Raw genomic sequence first — 23,624 nt, 5'->3', positions numbered from 1 at the left:
AACATATAGCATGTAAGACACATGGGTGAATGTATATTTCTATATGTGTGTATGTAATAATGTTACTGTAATGCATGGTTGAGCTGTGTCTTGCTTTTTTTCTTTTCCTCTGAGTACTTCGTAGATTTGTTCCATTGAATTTATTTTATCTTGGTATCCTCAGTGGAACCACAATAACTAAGTGTTGAAGGCTTTTACAATACAGATTTCAGCTTTGAAATATTACTCCTAAATATGTTTGGATATGTTTAGATTCAGTCCTGAGAGTATCAGTATTGCATACATTGCAAGGTGGAAAAGACTTAAAATGTGACCCACAGCTTATAATACTAGTGCCAAAACTTGGACTGCAGTAATATGCACTAGGCCACCCCTGTAAATGCAGCTCAATGTTTCAAAAATGAGGACAAGTAGGATTTGTTCACTTCAGGTTTTGCAGGTTTTTAATCTGCATCATTCGTCAATACTGAATGTAAATTCCCTTCATCGGGGTCCTCTGAGGTTCTGCCAAAATACCAAATGATGGGCAAGAAAAATCACAAATGCACAGTCTTAAGTGTAAATTTATACTGCACCGTTGTAGTTTAACCCCAGCTGGCAATTCAGCACCATGCTGCCAGTGGGATGGGGAAGAGAATTGGAAAAAAGGTTAAAACTCATGGGTTGAGATAAGAAGAGATTAATAATTAAAATAGGGTGTAATATAATACTAATAATGAAAAGAGAAATAGCAGAGAGAGAGAGGAAAAAAAAGGGGAAAAAACCCCAAACAAGTAAGTGGTGCACAATACAGTTGTTCAACACCCAGTCTGACGTGAGCAGTGATCGGTGTCTCCTGGCCGACTCCTTACAGTTTATATACTGGGCATGACATGCTGTGATATGGAATACCCTTTTGGCTAGTTCGGGTCAGGTGTCCTGTCTCTGCTTCCTCCTAGCTTCTTGTGCCCCTCCTCACTGACAAAGCATGAGAGACTGAAAAGTCTTTGATTGGGGTAAGCACTACTGAGCAACAACTAAGACATCCGTGTGTTGTCAGCGTTGTTCTCAGGCTAAAGCCAAAGCACAGCACTGCACCAGCTACTAGGAAGAAAATTATCCCAGCTGATACCAGGACATGCAGCCTTTTGTATTTTTGGGTGGTGTTTTTTAGCCGGAGAATCTTAACAGTGTAGCTATTCCACGTGGGGGAGCTAAAGAGGTAACAGACTCTTGTGTCCTTTCAGATTTTGAAAGACATCACTAATCGTTTCTACGTGATGAGAGGTTATAAAGTACATTATGTGCCAGGATGGGATTGCCATGGATTGCCAATCGAGTTGAAGGCGTTGTCAGAAGTTAAAGGATCTGAAAATCTGTCACCAATGGAAATTCGACAGAAAGGTGAACTACTCTGTCATATCTTTATAGAAGAAGTTGGCTTAAGTATTTATACATCCTACTCATACTTTGTATTTTGTGCTTTATACGTAGCTTTTATACTTTCCTGGAGCTATTGGTGACATTTTCTGGGATTATTATGTATTTGCCAAGCAGACTGAGTGCAGTCTAATCCTATGAAACAAGATAATTGAACATAGGCTTAATTTACTGCTGTAATCAACATGCATATTGTTGACCATCGGTTTTAAAAACCCAAAAGGAAGGCAGAGGTTTTGGATTTCTGCTTTGCTTAACTGTGTAGTGATGTGAAACTGGTATCAGATTAAGATCCTTTTGGTTTTTGAAGACTGAATTTGATTAGGAGCTAAAAAGATGCATTTAAAAATCAGGCTTCATCAGGACAGGTTGGCTCAGTGCTTTAAGTAGGAATGTGTTTGTTTACTGTGTTTGTAACAATATTACGGAACTGTAAGAGTGATCCTTTCAGAGGAGGTTAGTCTGCATTATATGGAAACTGTTTTGAAGAAATAGTGTTAAATACCACGTGTATTGAGACATCAACATTAAGCTGCAAAGCTATTTGTAATGAGCAATTTAAACCGCTTTAGCTTGTGGCAATGAAATCAGCTTAACTTATTTTCAGGTGCATGTTGTTCTGAAATGTTTGGCTCAGCATCAACAGAAGTGGTTAAATTTCACTCTTATTTTACATTATTTGAGAAGGCATCTTGAGAAATTGTTCTTCCTAACTAAATATACCTATTTCCACCACGCCCCCCCCCCACCCCAAAAAAGAAAGTTTTTATTCTAGAAAAATTTGTTTTATGTCCCCGTATAAATCAAAAAGTGCCACTTCTGGATCTTTTTGCTGTTTGCAGTTTATGTAACCACTTCTCTGAAATGCATATTTTTTTTGAGCCATAATCTATGTAATACCCATCAGTAGTTAGTGCATGGTTTAAATATTTTCAGCTGAGGGCTTTCTATAAAAGGTCAATAGCATAATTAAGTGGTATTACATTGGTAAATGTACCAATTGTACAAAAAAGTACCAAATGTACCCACTTACCTTGGTGGGGTAAACCATGTGCTTAATGGAACTATTTCTTTCAGCCAGAGAATTTGCAGAGAGAGCAATTGAGAAACAGAAATCTGCCTTCATTCGCTGGGGTGTAATGGCAGATTGGGCTAACTGCTACCGTACATTTGATCCAAAGTATGAAGCAAACCAGCTGAGAATCTTCTATAAAATGTATGATAAGGTATGTTGAGCTTTTGTTGAAGTCTGGTTTGATTTATCATGAGTTTTGATCATCCTAACTTAATTTCTTCCCTCCTTTCCTCTCCAGGGGTTCATTTATCAGGACTACAAACCTGTGTTCTGGTCTCCTTCAACAAAGTAAGCATTGACTTACTATTTTGTCTTCAAAATTTTAGCAAAGATATCAATAGCTTTTCATGTTTAAGTGTGTTAACTGATGTTTGATCTCTACCCAGAACAGCCTTGGCCGAAGCAGAGCTGGAATACAATGAGCAGCATGTCAGTCGTTCTGTGTATATGAAATTTCCCCTGTTAAAGTCACCACCTAAACTGGCTTCTGTGCTAGGTATGGCTTCTGTATAGATTTTAAGAGTGATAGCTTTTGGTTTTGTTATAATTTTAAGTAAAGTACTTCTAATTTACATCTGTAGATGGATCATCCCCTGCTAGTGTGCTAATCTGGACCACACAACCCTGGACTGTGCCAGCCAATCAAGCAGTTTGTTACATGCCAGATTCAGCGTATGTGTCTTTAACTTGGTTCAGTGATCTGTGTCAGTCCTTATCAGTATCAGTGAAGTTAAAATGTTCTGGACTACATTACCTTTTATTTAAGGCATCCTTTTGGTGTGGTTGTTTGTTGTTTTGTGGGGTTTTTTTGTGACACAACTGCAAACTTTGTTCTGTATTACTCTTAATACATTAGTTTCAACTTTATTTTTTCTTTTAAGTTAACTCTTCTTCCTGATGTTAACATTATCTTGAAATTCTTTTGAGATTTATGGGTGAATTTGACATGTAGATCTCAAAATGTTTTGCTGTCTTTTAGAGAAATGGAGTGTTTAGACAACTTGTAGCTTCATGGTGTTTGTAATTACTGAGTATTGCAAATACATATTTGCATTGTAGGTACTCAATTGTGAAGTGTACAACTACTGGTGAATACTTCATTTTAGCTGCAGATAGAGTTGAATCTACAGCTGCTGTTTTGGACACTCAGTTTGAGGTTGTGTCGACATGTAAAGGTAGGTTTTAATATCGTTAATCTTAAATTGCTTAGAAATCTGTATGTAGGTGACTGAAAAATGCTTCAGTTTTGATGTATTACTAAGTTTCTTTCTATCTTGAGAATGTGCTTCACTGAAATAATACAAAGAGGAGTAGCAGTCTGTCAGATTCACTGTCGGCGTATTGTAGCTCAAATTTTCATCCGTAAGTTTCAAAATACTCTTTAAAATTTAGATTCACATGTGGCAAACAGAGTAGAAGTCTGTTTGTCAGCAAAATCTTAATTACAATGAATGCACTTTTTTCTGGTTTTCTCATCCATTGCTGATGAGAGCAAGGAGCTAATTACAGGTATACTTGCTGAACTTACTGATCACTAAATTCTATGAAAACTACTGAAATGACTGTTTGAGTTTTTCATTGCCAAGAGGTGCCTTAAGCCTTCATTATAACCGTGAAGACCATCAAGCTATCATAGGTGTCTGTTGTCCTTATGGACAAATTAAAGCAGTTAAGTTTGCATCCTGACAAAATGCCTAATGGCATTTCTTAATAGACAGACTTTTGTCTCTTCACATCTGTATTATGATTCATTGTTGTAAGTTGGGATTTAATGTGTCATTTGTGCACTTCATTTGCCTTTATCAGTGATTCAGTGCTGGAAGTACACATATCTAAAGGAGGTGAGAAATCTGTATGACTTTCCAGGTTTTAGATGTTATACAACACATTCTGTTTCAGAGGCAAAAGAGGCTTCTGCTTCTTTGTTTAATAAACTTGGTTTTACCTGATGCCAAAATTATCTGGAGGTCTTCTCATGGGTTCCACCTATTTGAATCATGCAATTTGCAGATAAAGTGTAGAGTTGGAGTTTCTTGAAAAAAACCTTCATATTAGAACCTATTCTTTTTTCTCTTCCCATATATTCAGTTATTCATTATATTTGTTACCTTCCTGTGTTAGCGTACTGAACTGTCAGCAGTTCCTAAACGTGTTCTTTCTAAGAAGAAAATGGTCAGTGAAACCCATTGTGTCATATGAAGCATTTCTGTGATTCTGGACTTTCAGCAAAGCTTTTATACGAAGATTTATTCAGTAAGGTTAAAACCTTAAATTGTTACAATCTTCATTTTTCCTGTAGTCTGTTTGTATGTAATTTAGAGAATTTATAGTAATTGTTAATGATAATACTTAGTGGCAGAATTGGGAATAGTTCCCGAATTCGAAGTTTTTAGCCTGCTAAATCATTACTGGGATCTGTGTCTGGGGAACACTAAGTGGTCCCCAGGGAATGGGAATGTGGAGTGTTACTTGGTGGAATGTCACTATTAGTGGAATACCGTTGCCTAAGGTAGAAGAAAAGCTTTTTCTTCAAAGGTAAAAAAGCCTGTGTGCAAGCTTAACAATGCAGAGAATTTGAAAGCATTTGGATTGGGACCCACAAATGAGATGAAATAGTAGTACATCTGAAAAGTACCACGTGCATACACTTGCTGATCAGTTGTTCCATTTCTGCTGTCTGATAAAAGAAGCTGAATGCTATTTTCTCTTCTGTTTGTTTTGTTTTTCCACCCCCAGGTGTAGATTTGGTCGATGGTTCTTGTGTTCATCCCACGATTCCTGGCAGAGTCTCCCCTCTGTTACCTGCAAATCACGTGACAATGGCAAAAGGAACAGGATTAGTTCATACAGCCCCAGCTCATGGTATGGAAGATTACAGTGTAGCTTCCCACCATCAGCTGCCCACGGTACTTCATTTTTCAGCTTTTGCTCTAGATTTCCTGCAAGTGTTTGATCATGTTCCCCTAAATTGATTGTTGTAATTTGTATGTAAAATGTTTCAAAACATTCACATAAGTGTGAGCATCACTAATGGCCTGCAGGAATGCATGAGTAACCTTAATAAAAGCGTGTATCAGAATAAAAGGACAAAGTTTTTCACCCATCCTGTAATTAAAGCTTACTGGGAAGTGGAAGAATAGAATCTGATTTCTCTTTCTGTGTTTTTGGTTTTTAAAGGATAACGCAGACAACAGTTCTCAGATACTGTCTCTTAGAACTCAAAATTGGTTTTTAAAGCTGTATTTTGCAGACCAGTATATCATCAGTTATTTAGGTCATTAGAGCAAGCTTTACTGAAAAAGAATAGTGATAAACACATACGTAAATCCAGTTCAGTTATGCATGATCAGTTTCTGTTTGATGGAAATGAAGATGTAAGGTATTCTTTTTCTCTTTTACCTCTTTAAAGAGGTGACTCTTGATGTTCCAGACCCTGAGTAGACTCATATTTCTGATTGTTTTTTTTCAGAGGTAGGGTTTTTCTTGAGGGTTTTTGGTTTTCACTGTTAATTTGAAAAGCCATTGAAATACTTACCCAGTGACTTGATGTAAGACAAGTGGAGTATATCTGCAAATGTAATGATGCTCATTTCTCCTGACACGTATAAGTCACTTGCCTGGTAGATTACTAAATTGCAGTTCACTAAAGTGCACTTAAATATAACATATTTTGCTATTAATCAGAAAAGTAGCTGGCTCAGCAGAACACTCAACTTACTTTTGAATGCCAAAAAAGGTTATAAATTGCCACCAGGTATGTTATTGACATGATTAACATATTTATTTTTAGGATTGCTTTGTGGATGAAGGGGGGTTTTTCACTGAAGCTGCAGGTCCTGAGCTTCAAAACAAGAATGTCCTTGAGGAAGGGAATGAAGCTGGTGAGTACTTGATGTTTAGCTGTTTGTTACATTTGTGCCTGTTACATTTGTGTGTTCATATAAACTAGACACAGCTTGAATACGGATGAGGTATCTGAAGTTCTTACTCTGTATTAATCATGGAAAGAAACAAATTGGAGTTAAAAGAAGCGGTATGTCCGTATTAGATTGTTAATCCTGCCTCACTGTTTCTCTCAGTCATTCAGATGCTTCAGGCAGCTGGGAGTTTGTTGAAAGAGGAGAAATATGTGCACAGTTACCCCTATGACTGGAGGACTAAAAAACCAATGATTATTCGTGCCAGCAAGCAGTGGTTTGTAAACACGGCAAGTGTGAAGGCTACAGCACAAGTGTGTAATTTTGCTTTCTTATGGGACATTTGAAGGTGGCTGATGCTATTTGGAATCAAAAAAACAATCTTGCTATAGCTCACTCCAGAATGTATTCTTCTCTAGGGTTTACAAACAGTAGCTGAAAAGTATTAATTACATGTAGAAGTGATGAATCTTGTTGGGTTTTGTTCTCAATATAATTCGGGATGAATACACTGACTGACATATTTGTTTGTTGTATTTACGGGAGATACGCATATTTCTTAGAGCTACTGATTATTTGTTTTCCCAAACAATATTTTAAAAAATAGAATGTTTCAAGGAATTAAATCAGAAGATACAGTTTTATCACTATTAAAATTACCTTTGGTGATTTGCGTTGATTTGATACCTTTGTCTGTGTGACCAGACATCTTTGCTCCCCCAGTGATTTTGGCACAGTCCTATTTTAAATAACTTCGTAATTTTTTTAATATGCAGTGCTCTTTGAAATTATGTATATCCACACAGAAAACTCAGACCAACACGTCAGGCTGCTTTGGGTAATAGTGATTTCATTCTAATTAGGATGTGAGGCATTGTATTCCATGAAGGATAATAGGGTTCTTGAGGGTTGGGAGTGAGTGGTAGCCCTCACTCTGTAATACAGATGGTATGTGTCATGATGGGGTTCAAAGTAGACAACAGGACAAGGGAAAATGTACAGAATATACAGTGTTCAGAGTTTGTTACTGAAGAGCAAGATGCAGGGAAGTAAATGAAGTAAATGTGACAGTTGCCTGAAACATGTTATTCAGTGCTGGGAGTGGGAATGTAGACCTGTACCTTTTTTTACTGGTAACATTAACATTGTGCGAATGCTGCAGCATGTTCAATTCCCTGTCTGCTTTATAGGAAGTGCTGAAAAAAGTGAAAGTTATTCCCACATCTGCAGTGAACAGAATGCTTGAAATGCTGGACAGAAGGACGTTTTGGTGTATATCACGACAAAGATCTTGGGGTGTCCCAATTCCTGTTTTTTATCAGAAGAATACGGGAGAATGCTTGATAAACAGGTATTTGCCTAGCTTTATATACTGAAAAATGAAAGAATGAGCACTGTCTGTTGTGCTGCAGTTGCACAATATTATAAAACTTCTGACTGTTCAAGTATAAATCTATGCTTTTACTTGTAACTGTTTATACACAGAACTAATTCAGCTATAAATTAAAACAATCAAAACCTCATTGCTGAAGGTGACTTGCATGTAAGTAATGGGGATCAATTTACTTAGGTACCTATGTTACCTGTAAAGTCTCCTTGATAGTTATTGCTGTGCTTTCATCCCTCATCTTCAAGGTGAGCTGATAGTAATCACTATCCTTTATGTTTAAGCAAGGAGTAAAATGCAAGTTGTAGTTAGAGTGGATTGCAACTGCAGTTGTAAGATGAACAGGTATTTTGTCAAAATAGTATTTTGCAGTTGAATAAGTGGCAATAATATATGTGAAGTGGAATAACCAATTCAGTTGCAGAATAAGTAACTGCACTTTGTTTCAAAATAATACTAGGGTGTTTTTGAAAGCTAGCCACAATAAGTGTACGTAACTGACCTTTAGCTATATATAAAGCTTCAGATGTTAGCCTCATTCAGCCATCTTCTGGCTAATAGCATCCAGGTACTGTAAACCCTGCATTTAAGAAATCCCAGACAATGTAATGTAGAGGAAATCCAAGCTATGCTTTAAAACAAGAAAACTCAACCAAATATGAACCTTTTCTGTCTTTTAAGGAGTATTAAGAGTTCTGCTTTTATCCCTTTGGGGAACAAAGGTTATCAATTGTGAAGATCCTCTAAGAAATTATTTCATAAAAGTAGTATTGTGGAGTTCCACATTCATTGTTTTCTGTCTTGAGATATGCTGCTGTAACTCTGTTTCATACATCTTAACCTTACACCCACTCATGCAAATTCATTATGGATAATAAGATTGCATAGCTGAAGATGAACTTAAGTAGTATTACAGAACTCTTGGGGTTTTTATTCTGGTGTTGAATAAATATACTGCACAGAGTCTAGCATGTTTTCCAGAGGCTGGACTGAGCACACAGGTATAGTAGTAGGTGAGGCTTAGGGTGTGGAGAGCAGAGAACGGACTTCATGCAGTCCTTAGCTTCACCTAGTGTGACTGGGTGCGTAGGTGCACAGGTGTGTACTTTGACTCTCTCACAGTAGGCAGTAACTATGAGAAAAGACCGCAATAACTGTAGCTTTTATAGTTCCTGAATAATGCTGACACACCTCAGGAAATAAATGGATGGAGGCTCCGTGGGGTGTAAAAACCATTTTACCCACCAAAATTGTTACCGTATTAAAAGGTAAGCATATGCTCACATTTTAAAAAGTCACAGTTTCTGAGGAATACTTATTATAGTCTATTTGCAGAATAGGCTTAAGTGTACTTATGACTACTCTTAACTTTGTACATTCTTGTGCTTGCTTAAGATTGTTAAATATGTAGTTCAACAACAAAATTAGAGTGTAATGAAAACCGGCTTAACAGTTAGTAGTCAAACGTGAAGGGCACTATGAAGCAGTAGCTCCTTCAGAACCCAGGTGAGCTGACCCAGTGGGATCAGAAAGCATGTGAAAGGAGGGATGCATGGGAATTCCTTTAGGTTGTAGTAAAATTACCTTGAAAGCCAGTGATCTGTATTTAAAAGCGTGTCTTTTGTAAGTGCTTGAGCTGTGTGAGATTATTGCTGGAGTTGTACAATATGGCAGTTGGAGCATTTTGATGTTATAAACTCTGCACTAGTGTAACAAGTTGACCTTTGTCTGTAGGTATTGGACTATAGTGGTCACGCATGTAGGTCGATAAGCAGAGCAACATCATGGCATGTTCAGTTAGAGTTGATCTGGGGGGAAAAGAGAGACGTTTAGGAAAAAAGAGACATATGCAATATGCTTGAAAAGTAGATTTATTTTGTTTGACCCACAGCTTCTGATGCTCATTTATAGTCTGTACTCTTTACTTGTAACCTGTTTTACAGCAGAGGTGAAATTGTCAAAGCAGAGTGTAAAACACATTAAATATATAAAGTTAGCTGCAGCAGACTTCTGTGACTGGAGTGGGAAAAGTGCACAGAATATTGGCCTATAGAAATGACAGGCAAATTTAGAAAGCAGTCTGTCAATTCATAGGTCATTTTCCTGGACACCAGTTCTTATTGGAATAAGCACCTAAGATGAAGTATTTTGTTGCATTTGCATTAATCATTTTGGAGAGCACATCACAAAAGGTTGCTGACATATTTCTACCACTTCAGAATTTTCATATTCAGATTGTGGTTATAATTAATATCATGAAAACAATAGTAAATCACTTAAGTTTCAAAACAAAATCTGTTTTCTTATCTGGAATTCTGGATAAATGTGCTTCCAGTAGCAGCTGCTCTGGAGTTTCCGAGTGACTATCAAAAGTAACAGCATCTCCACTGGAAGTCAGTGTAGTCCACATGGAGTTGCTGTTACATATGAGAGCACCAAAGGTCGATCTTGAGTGATGCTGTTTGTATATCACCTGTAAAAAAGACTTAAAAAAGATAACCAAAAGAGTTCCTAAAATAAACTTCTGTGTTTCCCTCTGTGAGTTCCCCTGAATTTGTTATGCGAAAGGTGACGGAAGGCTTCTCTTCAGGTTGCTCGTGTTTACCAGAGTATTTTTCCCACACCAACAATCCTAGGTTTCTAACTTGAAAGCCAACAGCTAGATGGAATCTTGCATGCAACAAGTTCTCTGTGAGTCTTCCTGTTTGCTGCTGTGCCCCGCCACAGCCCTAAAAGCCATTCAGTTGTTCAACGCTGTTGTCTATAGTTAGAAATTTAATAATGATGGTTAAATTCTTTATGTGGGGTATGCCACATCATACTGCCATCAAGAGTTAAAGAATGATTATAAAAAAGCAAAACCCCATATAAGAGAAAAGAAAGAACTTTTTTTTTTTTCATTATTGCTGCTTTTAGTAAGAATACGGAGGTAAAATTCCGCGATTGTTCCCCATGAGTGGAGGAAGAAACCCTTTAACTAGAATACATGCACAAATAAATGCTGATGCTGTTTGTCAACTTTCAAAATTTAATAGACTTCAAGAGAAAAAAAATTGATTTAGCAAATTCTGTTAACGCATGGAAGAGAAAAGAGAAAGAGCTCCAAAAGTTAAACAAGAGATTTGTATTGCCAGCAGTAGCTCGGGCCAGGTAATAAATGTGAGATATGTACTTTAATCTGGCCTCATGCTGTAACTTCTTTGCAAATTCACTTTTCAGATATTGGTAATAGTAAGTACTGTTACAAAGATTATTCTAATGCCTGCAGACGTTTGTCCCCTTCTCTGTGACTTTGATTAACAAGTAACTTAAATTTCTGACAAAACCGCAACCTGTTTTGAAGTAGATCTATACTGCTCTCTAATTTGCTGTTGAAAGTATCAAGAAACTTCAGTGACTTGTAAGCAATAGCAACTTACCATAACCTAAATACTTACTGCTACAGTATCAATGCTCATGTAAAAAAGATAACAACTTGCCGTCTTTTCTGTTGTTTGAAGAGGTTGAGAGAACACCAGGCCCTGTATTCTTCTCCTCCTGACTGTATCTTATGCTGCCTAATTTCTGTTAACACATTAAATAAGTGTTCAGCATAATCAATATCATTCTTCAGAGTGATTGGCTGGTGTCGTGGTAGCGTGAATTGCCGGAGGGGGGTGGGTTCAATGCTAAAACGTAGCAAGTGACACGTAATGCGAGTTCTTCTAGATAGTGCTTGAATACAGGGCAAAGTTTTACAATGGGGTTTATTGCTAACTCGGTGAATTGTCATGCTCACGTTGAAACCTGCAGATTATAAAGTAATGAGTAGTTATTTGAGAAAGGTGGCTTTTCACTTGCATCTTACAGAAAAGTACTTTGCCAAAATCTTTCTTCCAATACAGATACCTTAAGTAGAGTCATTTCTCTCTCTTGCAGTGATAATTAATCATGAGGATACTGGGAATGGATTACAGGAATGGGGTTTTTCAGACTGTTGGAAGAAAAAGTATTTGTTGAAATGGTATCCTGGAAATCTTTGGTCTTAACTGTCTCCTCATATAAAATACTTGCTTGTAAATCATAGAATCATAGAATAGTTAGGGTTGAAAAGGACCTTATGATTATCCAGTTCCAAACCCCTATCATGGGCAGGGCCGCCTCAGATTAGACCAGACCACTTATATTCTGTAGGGAGACTGAATATAATGAAAAAACTAAAACTGGTAAAATGTTTGGGGTTTGTTTGTTTGTTTCTTTCTTTCTTTCTTTCTTTCTTTTTTTACTTGATTTTAAACTATAGTAGAATTTTGAGAATATTTACCAAGTTAAGTTCACAGTCATTGACTCCTTATTTCTTCTAAGTAACTGATAACACAAAACTGACCTTATCTGTCTGAAAACTTGTATCTGTGGCGTAATCATATCTGTTAGTTCACGTGTCACGGAAATGTGTCTTTAAAATTATTCTGCCCTTCCTAAATTAGCAATATAAGCCTTTGCATTGCGTAGCAATACACTTGGTAAAAGCTCTACCTGTAGTATCTTTTGTAGTAATGGTGTATCTACAATGGTAGGCAACTGCTGTGCAGCATTGGCAATGCTTACTGTAAACGAAGGCGGTCATTTTATGATGGTTTCTCAAGGGAGACTGATAGCAAGGGGTTATTTCCTTCTTGTCTCTCCCCCTGCCTCCAGTGGCAAGGAGAACAGTTTGTTCTCACTAGAGGCAATACAGTTTGCACTAACACAGTGTTTCAGGTCCTCTCTCCTTACTATTTTCTCCAAATATTTGTTTGATAGGCCTGATCTTAACAGTTATCCCTTCAACTGAGGAGAGATGTCATCACAATTAACAGTTGCAGAGTCAGAAAACCATCAGCACTTGAAGCTGTGTCTCCTTTACTTATAGCTTAGAACATCTGACAAACTGAGATTTCTGCTGTGATCAAACTGAAGCCAGACAATTGCTGGAAAACATTGTTTGGTAAGAGCATATTCGTACATGTTGTCCAAGACAGCTCTTAGTTTTGGTCTGTGGCTGCATTTATCACCTTCTAAAAATCCTCACAAATACATGTTGAAAACTTCAAACATGTATAGGTTGAAAATTAATTCAGCATCAGTTTATGGCCCTTCACTGAAGTTATTTGCAATATGGAAACGTTATGTGGAAGACAAGCTTAGTTCCTGTTTAAGTTTTCTACTTTCTTTATGGAGCATGCTGGTGGCTTTTCTATACTGGTTATGGGTGTGATTCATGATTAGAAAAAATTTCTGCCTGTAATTTGATACCAGAGCCATTAGCTGAGCACTGACTGACTTCTTCCATGAATCAGTCAACATGTATTAACCTTTTATGTGGTAATAAGCATGTTCTGGGGTGAATCATCCTCTTTTTAATTTAGCTACTCTGTCTTCTGCTGGTGAATTCCATGAGTAAGGATTGCCCAGTAACAAGAAGGCATTGATACTGTGGAGAGAGCTCTTGAAATACTTGAAAACAACTAGTTATTTTAATTGTCTTTAAAAATTGTCTTTAAATCATTGTCTTTAAAAATACATAGGTAGTGTGTTTGAGAGGAATCAAAGATGGAGCTTTCTGTTGGCAAGGAGTGAAAATGATGTTGTGTATTGCTTTTTCTAGCCTGTTCCCAGGTGCCATGGTCTGTGTCAAGACCAAAGGTATGAGTGTAAAGCCAGCCTTTTCAGTGGAAGGTACTGACCCTGCAAGAGAGACTAATTCAGTGGAATAATCTTGTCTGTACTGAGGCGAACAAACTTCTTGGCTTACGGGATTTTGTTTTTTCCTGAATGCTTTCTGAATGTGAAGGTTTAGCCTGAAGGAGACAAGGCATAAGGGATACTGATACTATCTGCCAGGAATCTACCAGGACTGGAGTTGTTGTTTGCTTTTGTCATGGGGAAGTAACATTTCACAACTGGAAGTGTAGGCAAATAGGCCTCTGTGCAAATATTACTGAGAGGGAAAGGTACTACTCAGAGTTGGAGCTCCTCAGTGTTGTTTTACCAAGTGTTAGCAGTGCTATTACAAAGCCAAAAATTGTGTCCTATCATCATTAAAATGGAAGGTGAATGATACCCATTCTAATCTGGAAGGGTAAGACCGGTGGAGGTAAGCTGGCTGGCTGGCACTTTGTGAGCCTTACTAGTTAGTGGGTTTTCTCTCCGGAAAACCTACTGGGATGTTCTACAGGAATTTACTTTGAAAAATAAACTGATGAATTGATGATTGATTGGTTAATACAAAACTGTTGGTTGTCATTGCAATTTTATTCCCACAACCAAGAGCAAAACTACATTTTCTTCTTACTGTTGCTCCTCATGTCATATGATCAAGTAACATTTTGTTCTGCATTTTCTTGGAGAACATAGGTTGTCATGCTTGAACTCTGTGTATAGGAGTCCACTAAATGTTATAGTGATGTAGCTCACCTTAGTAGTGCAGTAAAAATACTGTGCTGAAGTTCAAGTACAAGACCAAGACCATCTTCATGCTGTGTTTTCAAGATAATGATGTCAGATCATTATTTTACTTCTTCCTCTCTTGCAATACTGTGTCAAGAAGTTAGTTAATCGATTAAATCTTCATTTCTTGAGTTAAAAATAAATCCCTGGTGGCTTGGGTAACACGGTGGGTTTAGTTTGAAGTTGGCAGGTCATGATGATTTGCTGTACTCCTTGAATACAGCAGGTGTCTTAAAAATCATCTCTATAGTAAAGGCAAGGCAGAGTGCATGAGGCTTGCTTTGGTTTTTCAGCTGTCTTAATTAATGTCTTGTCTAATTAAATGATATTAAAAATCAATTCTCCATAGCCTTTCCTACTGGGGACAACAATTGAATGTCTCCTAAATAGTGCGCAGAACTGCTGTAGCTTATGAACTCATCTGTTGCCTTCAGAGTGTATGTTGAATGGTGTTTTACATCACTCCTCTACTGGGTAAAGTTTGCCACATTTTCGGGATTAATATATTTATTAATTTCTTACCATTTAAAAGATATGTCACTCAGAAGGGGGAATTGAGGCAACCAGAAGTTGAACACGTGTGTTGTTCAAAATGCTGCCATTTCTCGACTCTATATTTCCATGTGAGTTCTCAGTGTCTTTTTATCCAGTGGAGAATGAAAGCCTGTTGTCAAAAGGAGCAGATATTTTGGGTGGAAAATTATTGTTTAGTTTCTTTTTAAATTCAGGGTCAAGAAATAGCAAATGAAATGGATTCTAGAAGTTTTCAAGCTGCTGTCATCTCTTCTGAGTGCCCAGTTATTGACTATTTGCAGAAAAAGCTGTTTGGAATACATGTGGATTTCTGTATGTCTGGGTTTTACGCAACCCCAACCATCTTGGAAGACAAAAGTAGGAAATCTTCTTATACAGGCAGAAAGTTCTGTGGAGTCCTGTCTGGATTAGAAGCTGGAAAATCACGGGTTTAAACAGCTTGACGTCTTTATCAGTTTATTTCTCCACTCTGGATCTGAGATACTGAGGTACAATGAACTGATTAATTACTAAACCCCTTTTTTCTTTCTAACCCAGTGAAACTGTCACAAATGTCATCAAAATCGTGGAGCAGCAAGGAACAGATGCATGGTGGACCCTTCCTATTGAACAACTGCTACCAAAAGAGGCTGTAGCGAAGGTAAATTTTTGACTTCAAATACAGAAGGTGCTTGAAAGAGTTCAGTGGTGGGAAATGATGTAAAACCTTCATACATTCCCATCCCCCTTTTTCAATCTTGGACATTCATGAGAAGGTATCCTGGGAGAGGAGTATTCAGAAGGTGAGATCCAAGTATGGCAAAAGACACAGTCAGATTTGTGCCATTAATTCAGGGCAGAAATTTCCCTCCTCCTCCTTTTCGTTCATGAGAAAAGTAACACCCTAACTAACCAAATTATGAGCCCAAATATATATTTGGTTTTTGTCATTAAAATAGATGAGAATTTTAATTTAGTTCTTCCTAACTTTTTACTGTTCCTTTAATGACTGTGTTCGTAAGCAAGCACACAGACTGTACTTTCCTTGTTCTGGTTTGGGTTTTCATCAGTAAATATCTAAAAGCTATTGTGAAAAATTATCCAAGTTATTTTGTGTTCACTCACAAAGTTGATGGCAGAGCCTGAGCAGATCTACAGGCTACTTTATTTCTACATTCAAAAAGCGTTGATGCCAAGGGGTATTCTATTTGCATTATTTAATAGTTGTTTTTCCAATAGGCTGGTGGTAATGATGTTTTGGATTATGTCAAAGGACAGGATGTCCTAGACATCTGGTTTGACAGTGGAACTTCCTGGGCTCATGTTTTGGAAGGTACAGAATTAATATGTTGATTTTTCTTTTAAAATGCTTGTAGAACAAAAATGTAACTGTTTTGCATGGTGGTGGCTGCTGTCAGCAAAACTGATGTAGGATTGTGGCTGTGACTTCTTTTAAAGCTGCTTTTGCTTGTAAAGATAAGAATTTAATGCTGGCAAACTCATTTTCAGCATAGTCAGAATTGAGAATTCTCTAATACTCTATTGTGACTGATTTTGCCATGTGGCATAGCACAGATCTTCTAATTAGAACATACTTGTTTTGAGTATAGAAGCTTCCTGACACAAAGGACTTTGCTGTTAGGTGGTAAATTATTTTCAGTTAACAGATTTCACTTTGGGCAAGGTATTTGAAGCAAAACAAAGCAGATTAGCTGCTGGATCTGAGTGAGTTGTAGGTGTACTTTTTACTTTCTGACTACTTCCAGTAACTAAAGCAATATATTGTGGCTTAAAATACTTATACTTGCTATCTGCTATTTATAGCTCCTACTACCAGTAGTTGCTACTCAGCAGGTAGCAGCTATATATTTATGTAAAAATATATAAAACATGGATTGTTTGCCTGGAGGATAGTCCAGAGTCAGGAGTCCTTTCCAAAGGAGGAGCCTGGTCCCATACATTTGGTTGGACTTTAAACCCTCAGTACACAATGGTGTGATAACAATCTTGTTGAATTATAAAACACGTTAGTACCAGAGGTTTTATTTCTTAGCAACGTGGTCAGCCAACAGTATCATCAGCAAACATTCATTTTCTAGAAGACCTTTACATGTATTAAAATTCATACTCTTTAAAAATGGTTCTGGCTTGGTTTTGGAAGGTATAACAAAGTAGTGGTATTCTGTGCACCGTTACATGCTTGGTTTCTTTATGGACTTAACACCTCAGTATGCAAAAACTACATCTAATCCTGTGGAGGAAAGACACTGTGTTTATTAAGGAATAGCAGAATAGCAGGGAGAGTAGAAGATGACTCTCGATTCACTGTTCATTTGTGTAAGGCTTCCATATGAATACTGTAATCTGTAATAAATGTTGGGTCTTTCACACTATTTCTTTCATGGAACCATTCAAAGTTCCTCTTCTCTACCTAGTCATATATCTTCCTGAAACTGGGCGCAGTGTGGTGTGTGTAAGGCATCTTCTTTTGCTGTCTGACGTGACTGGAGTGGCCCCACTGGTTCAAAAGCTGGGGGAAGGACAACTAAAGCAGTGTGATCTCATAAGCCTCTATCTTCAGAAATGACACGAAAGTTGTGTTACCTTTTTTCCTATGTAATTAAGGCTCCCAGCCACTGCCAGCAGTAGTAGTGCAAAAAAGTGGTAGTAGTAGTGCCATCAAAATGCAAAAGGCACTTTGCAGGAGAAATTGTTGAATTGGTAGTTGTGTCTTGAATTTCCCAGTATACTCCAGCTTCTAAGACTTTTTGCAGAGCTTCTTCCTATAAATAACAGGCCAAGGCTTACAAGCAGGCTCACTGGTGGGATTCTTTTCCAAAGTACTTTTACAGAAAAATGGATGAAATCCATAGAGAAATCCAAAATTGCTTACAGAATGTTGTAACAGGAAGAACTTCCTGCGGTTTAAACTCATGGAAGCACAGAGGCATAGGTAAGCTGGCAAACTGCTACCTGTTCATTTTGTGGTAGAGGTCGGCGATAACAGCAGTTATTACTGGCATTCTGATGACAGTGTCATGTTCTTTCACAGCACACGAGTTAGTTTAGGACAACAGGAGGGTATAATATGATGATTAAAACTGAGACTAATGTTTATAATTGCTTCACGTTACCATCAGCTCAAGTTATTGAAAATAATAAATCAGTGATCTGTCTGTAACCAGCAGGCATAAAAGGTGGTACAGATTTCCATGCCAGTTCCACTCTTGCAAGAATAAGTTGTTTTCTCCATTATCTCTGGAACCTGGGGGACTTCAGCCTCAGTTTTCACTGGACTCAAACAAAATGTGTCTGAGCTTATGAAATGAGGAGCAGCAGTAACAAAATTCATCCCTTTAGCAGATGGCCACATGGATTGCTTTCAAAAAATAGGGCAGGATAAGGAGGAGGAAGCAGAGAGCGAGCTTGTGCATTGTGAGGGTTCTGAACTGGTTAAAAGAGTTGCTCAGTGACAGCAAACTCAGTGGCCTGAATCGTAGGTTGCATGGATACAGTCATATCTATATGCTTCCTCTGCTGTGTTTCCTACCAGAGACTGGGCACGGTTCTGTGGGAAGGACTTAAAGTTACTCTTTTTCCCTTAAATTATGGCTAGCTTCCTTTTTCCAGCCTGGGTGTGTCAAAGGAACCACTTCTAAAATGACGCGTTACCCAAACCGTTCTCCATCAGCAGTGTGGCAGGGAGGAAGGGGTGACATACACTAAGACCAAAGATTTAGCTACTGTAATCACAAACCCAGAAGTGCACAGTTATAGCTAGATTGTGTGTAAAATAACCACTCCACTTGCACCAGAGAGCAGACCCACAGTGCAATGTGCTCTGGCAAACCAACCCACTGCTACTGAAGATATCTGGGGATACCACTTGCTTCATTAATGCTGTTTTCCTAGCACTGCTTTCACTGAACAGTTTATTCTTGTGCTTTCTAACCCTGTTTCTTTCTTGCTACACGTGCAAGTGTTAAAATCTAAGTGTGAACACTGAAGTGTGAATACATTAATGTTCACAGTCCTGCTGTGAGGTGGCAGAGTATTACCTTGCCTCCAAAACCAGGGTCTGGTAAAAGCAGACTTTGGTTCAAAAGCATTTGTTGATTTCAAATACTCAGTGCTGTGGTGCCTCAGACTTTTGGGGGTTTGAGTTTTTGCTTTGAAGTTCAGTTTGTGTTCAGGCTTTTGATCATGCTCATTCCGGTAGCTGGCTTTGGAGTACCCATTGCAGAGAATTGTATTTTAACATTCTCTTACAGGTCTTGACATTCTCCCTGTGGGCAGGATGCCATCTGCACTGCAACCTTCAGATTGTTACTTTTCAAAATCTCATATAAAAATGCACACTGGGCCCTATTGCAGTGATAGGGTTCAAACTGAAACAGGGGAAGTTCAGGTTAGGTATAAGGAAGAAGTTCTTTACTGTGAGGGTGGTGAGGCACTGGCGCACAGGCTGCCCAAAGAAGTGGTGAACGCTCCATCCCTGGCAGTGTTCAAGGCCGGGTTGGACAGAGCCTTGAGTTACATGGTCTGGGGTGGGGAGTCCCTGTCCATGGCAGGGGGTTGGACCTGGATGATCTTAAGGTCGTTTCCAACCCAAACTATTCTATGATTCTGTGATATCTGCCATTGGTAAAAGTCCCACAGATTTTTACCTGTAGCTCTGTACTGCAGTGATTGTAGTTTCCAGCATCATAACTTTTTTCCCCTATCTTATTGGCTAATATTTAACTGAATGAATGTGATTATTTTACAACTTACCTATCTGTTTAAACTTTTATGCTGACTTAAAGACTTGAATTTATCTTGGCTGATTCATTCCTGGCATTAAAATACAATACATTTAATCTAAAAGTCAAAGTCTGTAAGATCAAAGACACAGAATCTTGAAATCCAACCCAGAAGGATCATAAATTGTAGTTCTCTTTCATGACCTATGTACTATACCTCAGTGTAAAACAAACAACCGAGAAGTCTCTCCTGGGTTGTTGGACATACTCTTCCATGTACAAATGTGCACATTGTTGGAATTGATTTATATACAACTATCACAACTGTAATGAAACTGAGGTGGTAGGGGAGCTGCTTAAAAGGCAGGCTTTGTATATGCAAAACCCGTGTTTGTGTTTTATGGAGATAAAATGATCAGTTAACTTTAAGCCACATTAGCCAGATGTCCTGGTTCCTGTCAGAAAAGACTAACAAGTTTGCTGTTTGTAACCAGCTGGTTGTTTAAATTCTTCCCTAAGTTGTTAGTACTGGCATTTCCATTAAAAGTTCACTTCTCTAAAGCCAGTGGCAAGCAAACTAGTTGTAAATAACAAATGTTTTTACAGATTATCGCAGTGATGTTCTTCCGTACCGCAAATACTCTTTTTAATCTTGTCCTCACAAGTATTTTTGCAGTCTGTTTATACAAAGGCCCATCCCCACTTACTCTCCTTTTAAAACCCAAACTCTCTGTAGATTTCCTTGAAGGAATAAACAGATGTGTTAAAACCCGTAACAGGAGCCCACGCATTTTTCCTGTGCTAGCTAGAACCGTGTGGCCTTGACCTTTGTAATGTTGAACTTCCTTTTATTGCAGGATGGATCTAAATATCGAAACTTCCATTAAGTCAAGCAAATAAATCAAGTGTGTCAGCAGCAGAAAGAAGCATTGTCTTAGGGGTCCTCAGGGGAGGAGAGAAGGAGCAGTAGATACAAATTTATGTCTGCATATCTGGAAAATTACACCACCAACTTTTAGAATCAGAACTAATTGCCTGCCAGATGTATCATTTTGCACATTTCTGGGCTTTGACATGCATGTTCTCTGTGGTGCTCAACATTACTCTGTTCTCACTCTGACAGTGACCTTTCTGGGACTGGTTAGGACGAGGAGGGACTTGTTGAGTCTACAAGTCTTTTACCTTTCTGTACAGTGACTGAACTCCACAACTAGTCTTTACAACTTTGCTGCCCTCTTTAAACCCTGTGGGAGGGCTGAGTTAGTTCATAGAGTCATCAAACGGTTTGGGTTGGAAGTGACCTTAACGCTGATCCAGTTCCAGGCCCCTGCTGTGGGCAGGGACACCTTCTGCTAGAGCAGGTTGCTCTAAGCCCCATCCAACCCGACCTTGAACACTGCCAGGGATGGGGCAGCCACAGCTTCCCTGGGCACCCTGTGCCAGTGCCTTAGCACCCTCACAAGGAAGAACTTCTGCCTAATCTAACTCTACCCTCTTTTAGTTTAAAGCCGTTCCTCCTTGTCTTGTTACTACATTCCCTTGTAAAAAGTCCCTCTCCAGACAGAGATAGGGTTGCTGTTACGCTTTTAGTGTGCAGGCAGCTCATACCCAGTCTGTGCACCTTGTTGCCCATTTTTTCTCTGATGCCAGCAGTACTGATCAGCTCCAGTTTCTCTCTAGCATTCCTCTTTATTGTGTATTTATATGGAACGATATTTCCACTCAGCCTTCACCTGGATAAGCTAAACAAGCCGTGTTCCTCCAGACCCCTCTCTCCCACAGCAGGCTTTGTTTCCCATGTTGTCCTCACCCTTCCCTGAAATGTTTAACCTTCCCGGAACACCAGTGACCAGAAATGTGGATTCTGTCACAGGTGAGCTGCGGTCACTGCCAAAGCTTCCTGGTCTCCTCTGAAAGTACCTGATGCCTTACACAGGCCAAACAGGCATGTTACATCTGGGACTTGTATCCTGAGTAATTCCCGGCTGGTGAAGTTTCAGGTTGTGGCATAGATGTTTTATTAATGCCGAAGTGTATAATCTTTTCTTTGGGTTCTTCACTTTGTTTCAGAGTGTTTTGAGAACTTCTTATGAAGTGCTCTGAGCGTGATAGCTTCCCTTTTCATAACTTACTGTTATGCTTGGGGGAAAGGAAGCTCATTTGTTAAATGTCTTGGACTTAAAAAACCATTGTGCTACTAATGAATCACTTCTATTATGTTCCAGTAACCAATCACCATGTATACAAGTAACTTACATACTGTGTTTAAAGAGCAGAATAAGTTTTACTAATCTCTCTCAGATTTCCTGTGAAGTGTATTAATTGAAGATATAGGCTGATACTTTAAACAAAATCTCTTGGTTTTAAAGGTGCAGAGCAAAGAGCAGATACGTACCTTGAAGGAAAAGACCAACTGGGAGGTTGGTTTCAGTCCTCTCTGTTAACAAGTGTGGCAGCAAGGAATAAAGCACCGTATAAGTAAGTGTGGATTGCAAACACATTGATAATTTGTTTATTAAATGTCAGGCTTCTGATAGTGTGAACAGTGTCGTATAACAGAGAGAGAAGGCCATTAGTAAGTATCTGATTTGTAACACCTTCAGTATAAAGTTTTCCTCAGATTAGATTGTAATGGATTTATGGTTTGAATTGTTTCAGTCCTAATTTTAGTAGCTGCTTTCTTCCTTAGTCATTTAGGTGTATCCTTTTACATTGCCAGATACAGGCCTGTTCTTTTGCCATCTCTTCCATTCCCATAATCGAAGGGATTGCTATGGGAGGTGCAGGATGGAAATCTAAGATCATTAACTTGTGAATTGAACAGAATCAGTCTGTGTGTGTCTTATACTGGAGCTCTGTTTGTCCCCTGGCAGATGAAAACCACAGGGGAGGGTAATGTGGGTCAGTTGCAAGGAAGCTGTGCAAATCTGGGAATTACATTGGCTTGAAGAGAGTAATACTTTTAATCTTTAATTCATCTGAAATACATGTGCTTAAATACCTGAAGCAATCTGTTGCTCCCATGGCAAAATTAAATGAGGAAGATCAAGTTGTATCACTGCTTGGAGGGTAGTACAGTGTATTCATGGTTGGTTGAAATCAACAGATGAAGTCTCAGGCTTACCAAAATAGAGGATTTCTGTATGTTTTGATGTGGGAATATCCTTAGAAACCTGTTCTTAACAAAGATTTTTTACTCGGATATTGTTTTCACTAAAATCTTTTCTTCAGGACTCTGGTAGTTCACGGATTTACTCTTGGTGACAAAGGGGAGAAGATGTCTAAATCTGTTGGCAATGTGGTTGACCCTGACGTAGTTATCAATGGAGGTGAAGTAAGTCAAACTCTTGAGTTTGTAAGAATCGCTGGTTGCAGCTTTTCACTACCAGATTCTGCAGCAGTCTTGTCGTATATTTTTCTCTGAACAGCTGTCTTTTGTAAAGCTCTTCTGAAGACCTCACACCTTTGTTCTGTGCTAAGAGAAAAGGAAGCACATTATACAGGAGCTGTAGAATGGTTCCTTTTCACTTGGGAACAGTCAGTGGAGTGCTTTGGGGCAGGGTTTAAAAACATTTAACATAATTAACCTTTGCTTTCAAACTGTCTAAAAACTACAAGATGAGCTGAGCAGTCAGAGCAGTGGCTGTACCCAGCAATCTGCTCCCAGCTTAGGCTGTGGATTGACTCTAGAAACTGACTTCATTCTGTGCTCAAGGAGGCTGCACTGCAAGTGATGCTCTACACAGTCCTGCTGTTGCTCTTTCAGAGGCTGCCAGGTAGATTTTGCAGCTCTAGATAATGCATCCTTACAAAGACTTTATCTAATTCAATAAAACACACAATAGCTTCTGTGGTCTTTCAAAAAAAGAAGACATTTTCGGGGTTGAAAAGAGGGTGGAAAACAGTCTGAAGAGGGGGTGGGAGAATGTAATTTTAGATATTAACATTAAAAAGCAATGTTAAGCATTCAGAGGGTTCAGGCTACAAGATGAGTTGATCTTAGCTTATCCAAGTTCTGGCATTCCGTGTCTGCAGACTGCTGCAGGTATCTATTGTACTGGATAATATAAATGGTATGTATATATGCTTGCTAAAAGGAGGGG

The 23,624-nt window shown here is 38.5% G+C and overlaps 1 protein-coding gene across 1 annotated transcript in view; it reads left to right on the top strand.

The window, feature by feature from the left end:
• Positions 1-23,624, top strand: part of IARS2 (isoleucyl-tRNA synthetase 2, mitochondrial) — a 30,172-nt gene that overhangs the window by 2,307 nt on the left and 4,241 nt on the right. Inside the window, exons 3-16 of the mRNA XM_065679850.1 lie at positions 1,227-1,383; positions 2,497-2,645; positions 2,733-2,782; positions 2,881-2,990; positions 3,076-3,166; positions 3,554-3,669; positions 5,231-5,400; positions 6,285-6,375; positions 6,574-6,725; positions 7,602-7,762; positions 15,338-15,440; positions 16,019-16,112; positions 21,891-21,999; positions 22,753-22,855. Of these exons, the coding sequence (XP_065535922.1) occupies positions 1,227-1,383; positions 2,497-2,645; positions 2,733-2,782; positions 2,881-2,990; positions 3,076-3,166; positions 3,554-3,669; positions 5,231-5,400; positions 6,285-6,375; positions 6,574-6,725; positions 7,602-7,762; positions 15,338-15,440; positions 16,019-16,112; positions 21,891-21,999; positions 22,753-22,855 (1,656 nt within the window). The remainder of the gene's footprint in view (positions 1-1,226; positions 1,384-2,496; positions 2,646-2,732; positions 2,783-2,880; positions 2,991-3,075; positions 3,167-3,553; positions 3,670-5,230; positions 5,401-6,284; positions 6,376-6,573; positions 6,726-7,601; positions 7,763-15,337; positions 15,441-16,018; positions 16,113-21,890; positions 22,000-22,752; positions 22,856-23,624) is intronic.

This window comes from Lathamus discolor, chromosome 5 (genome assembly GCF_037157495.1).
Source record: "Lathamus discolor isolate bLatDis1 chromosome 5, bLatDis1.hap1, whole genome shotgun sequence".
Lineage (NCBI taxonomy): Eukaryota > Metazoa > Chordata > Aves > Psittaciformes > Psittacidae > Lathamus > Lathamus discolor.
Note: the sequence above shows the minus strand (reverse complement) of the source record. Positions and strands in the feature narration are given on the sequence as shown.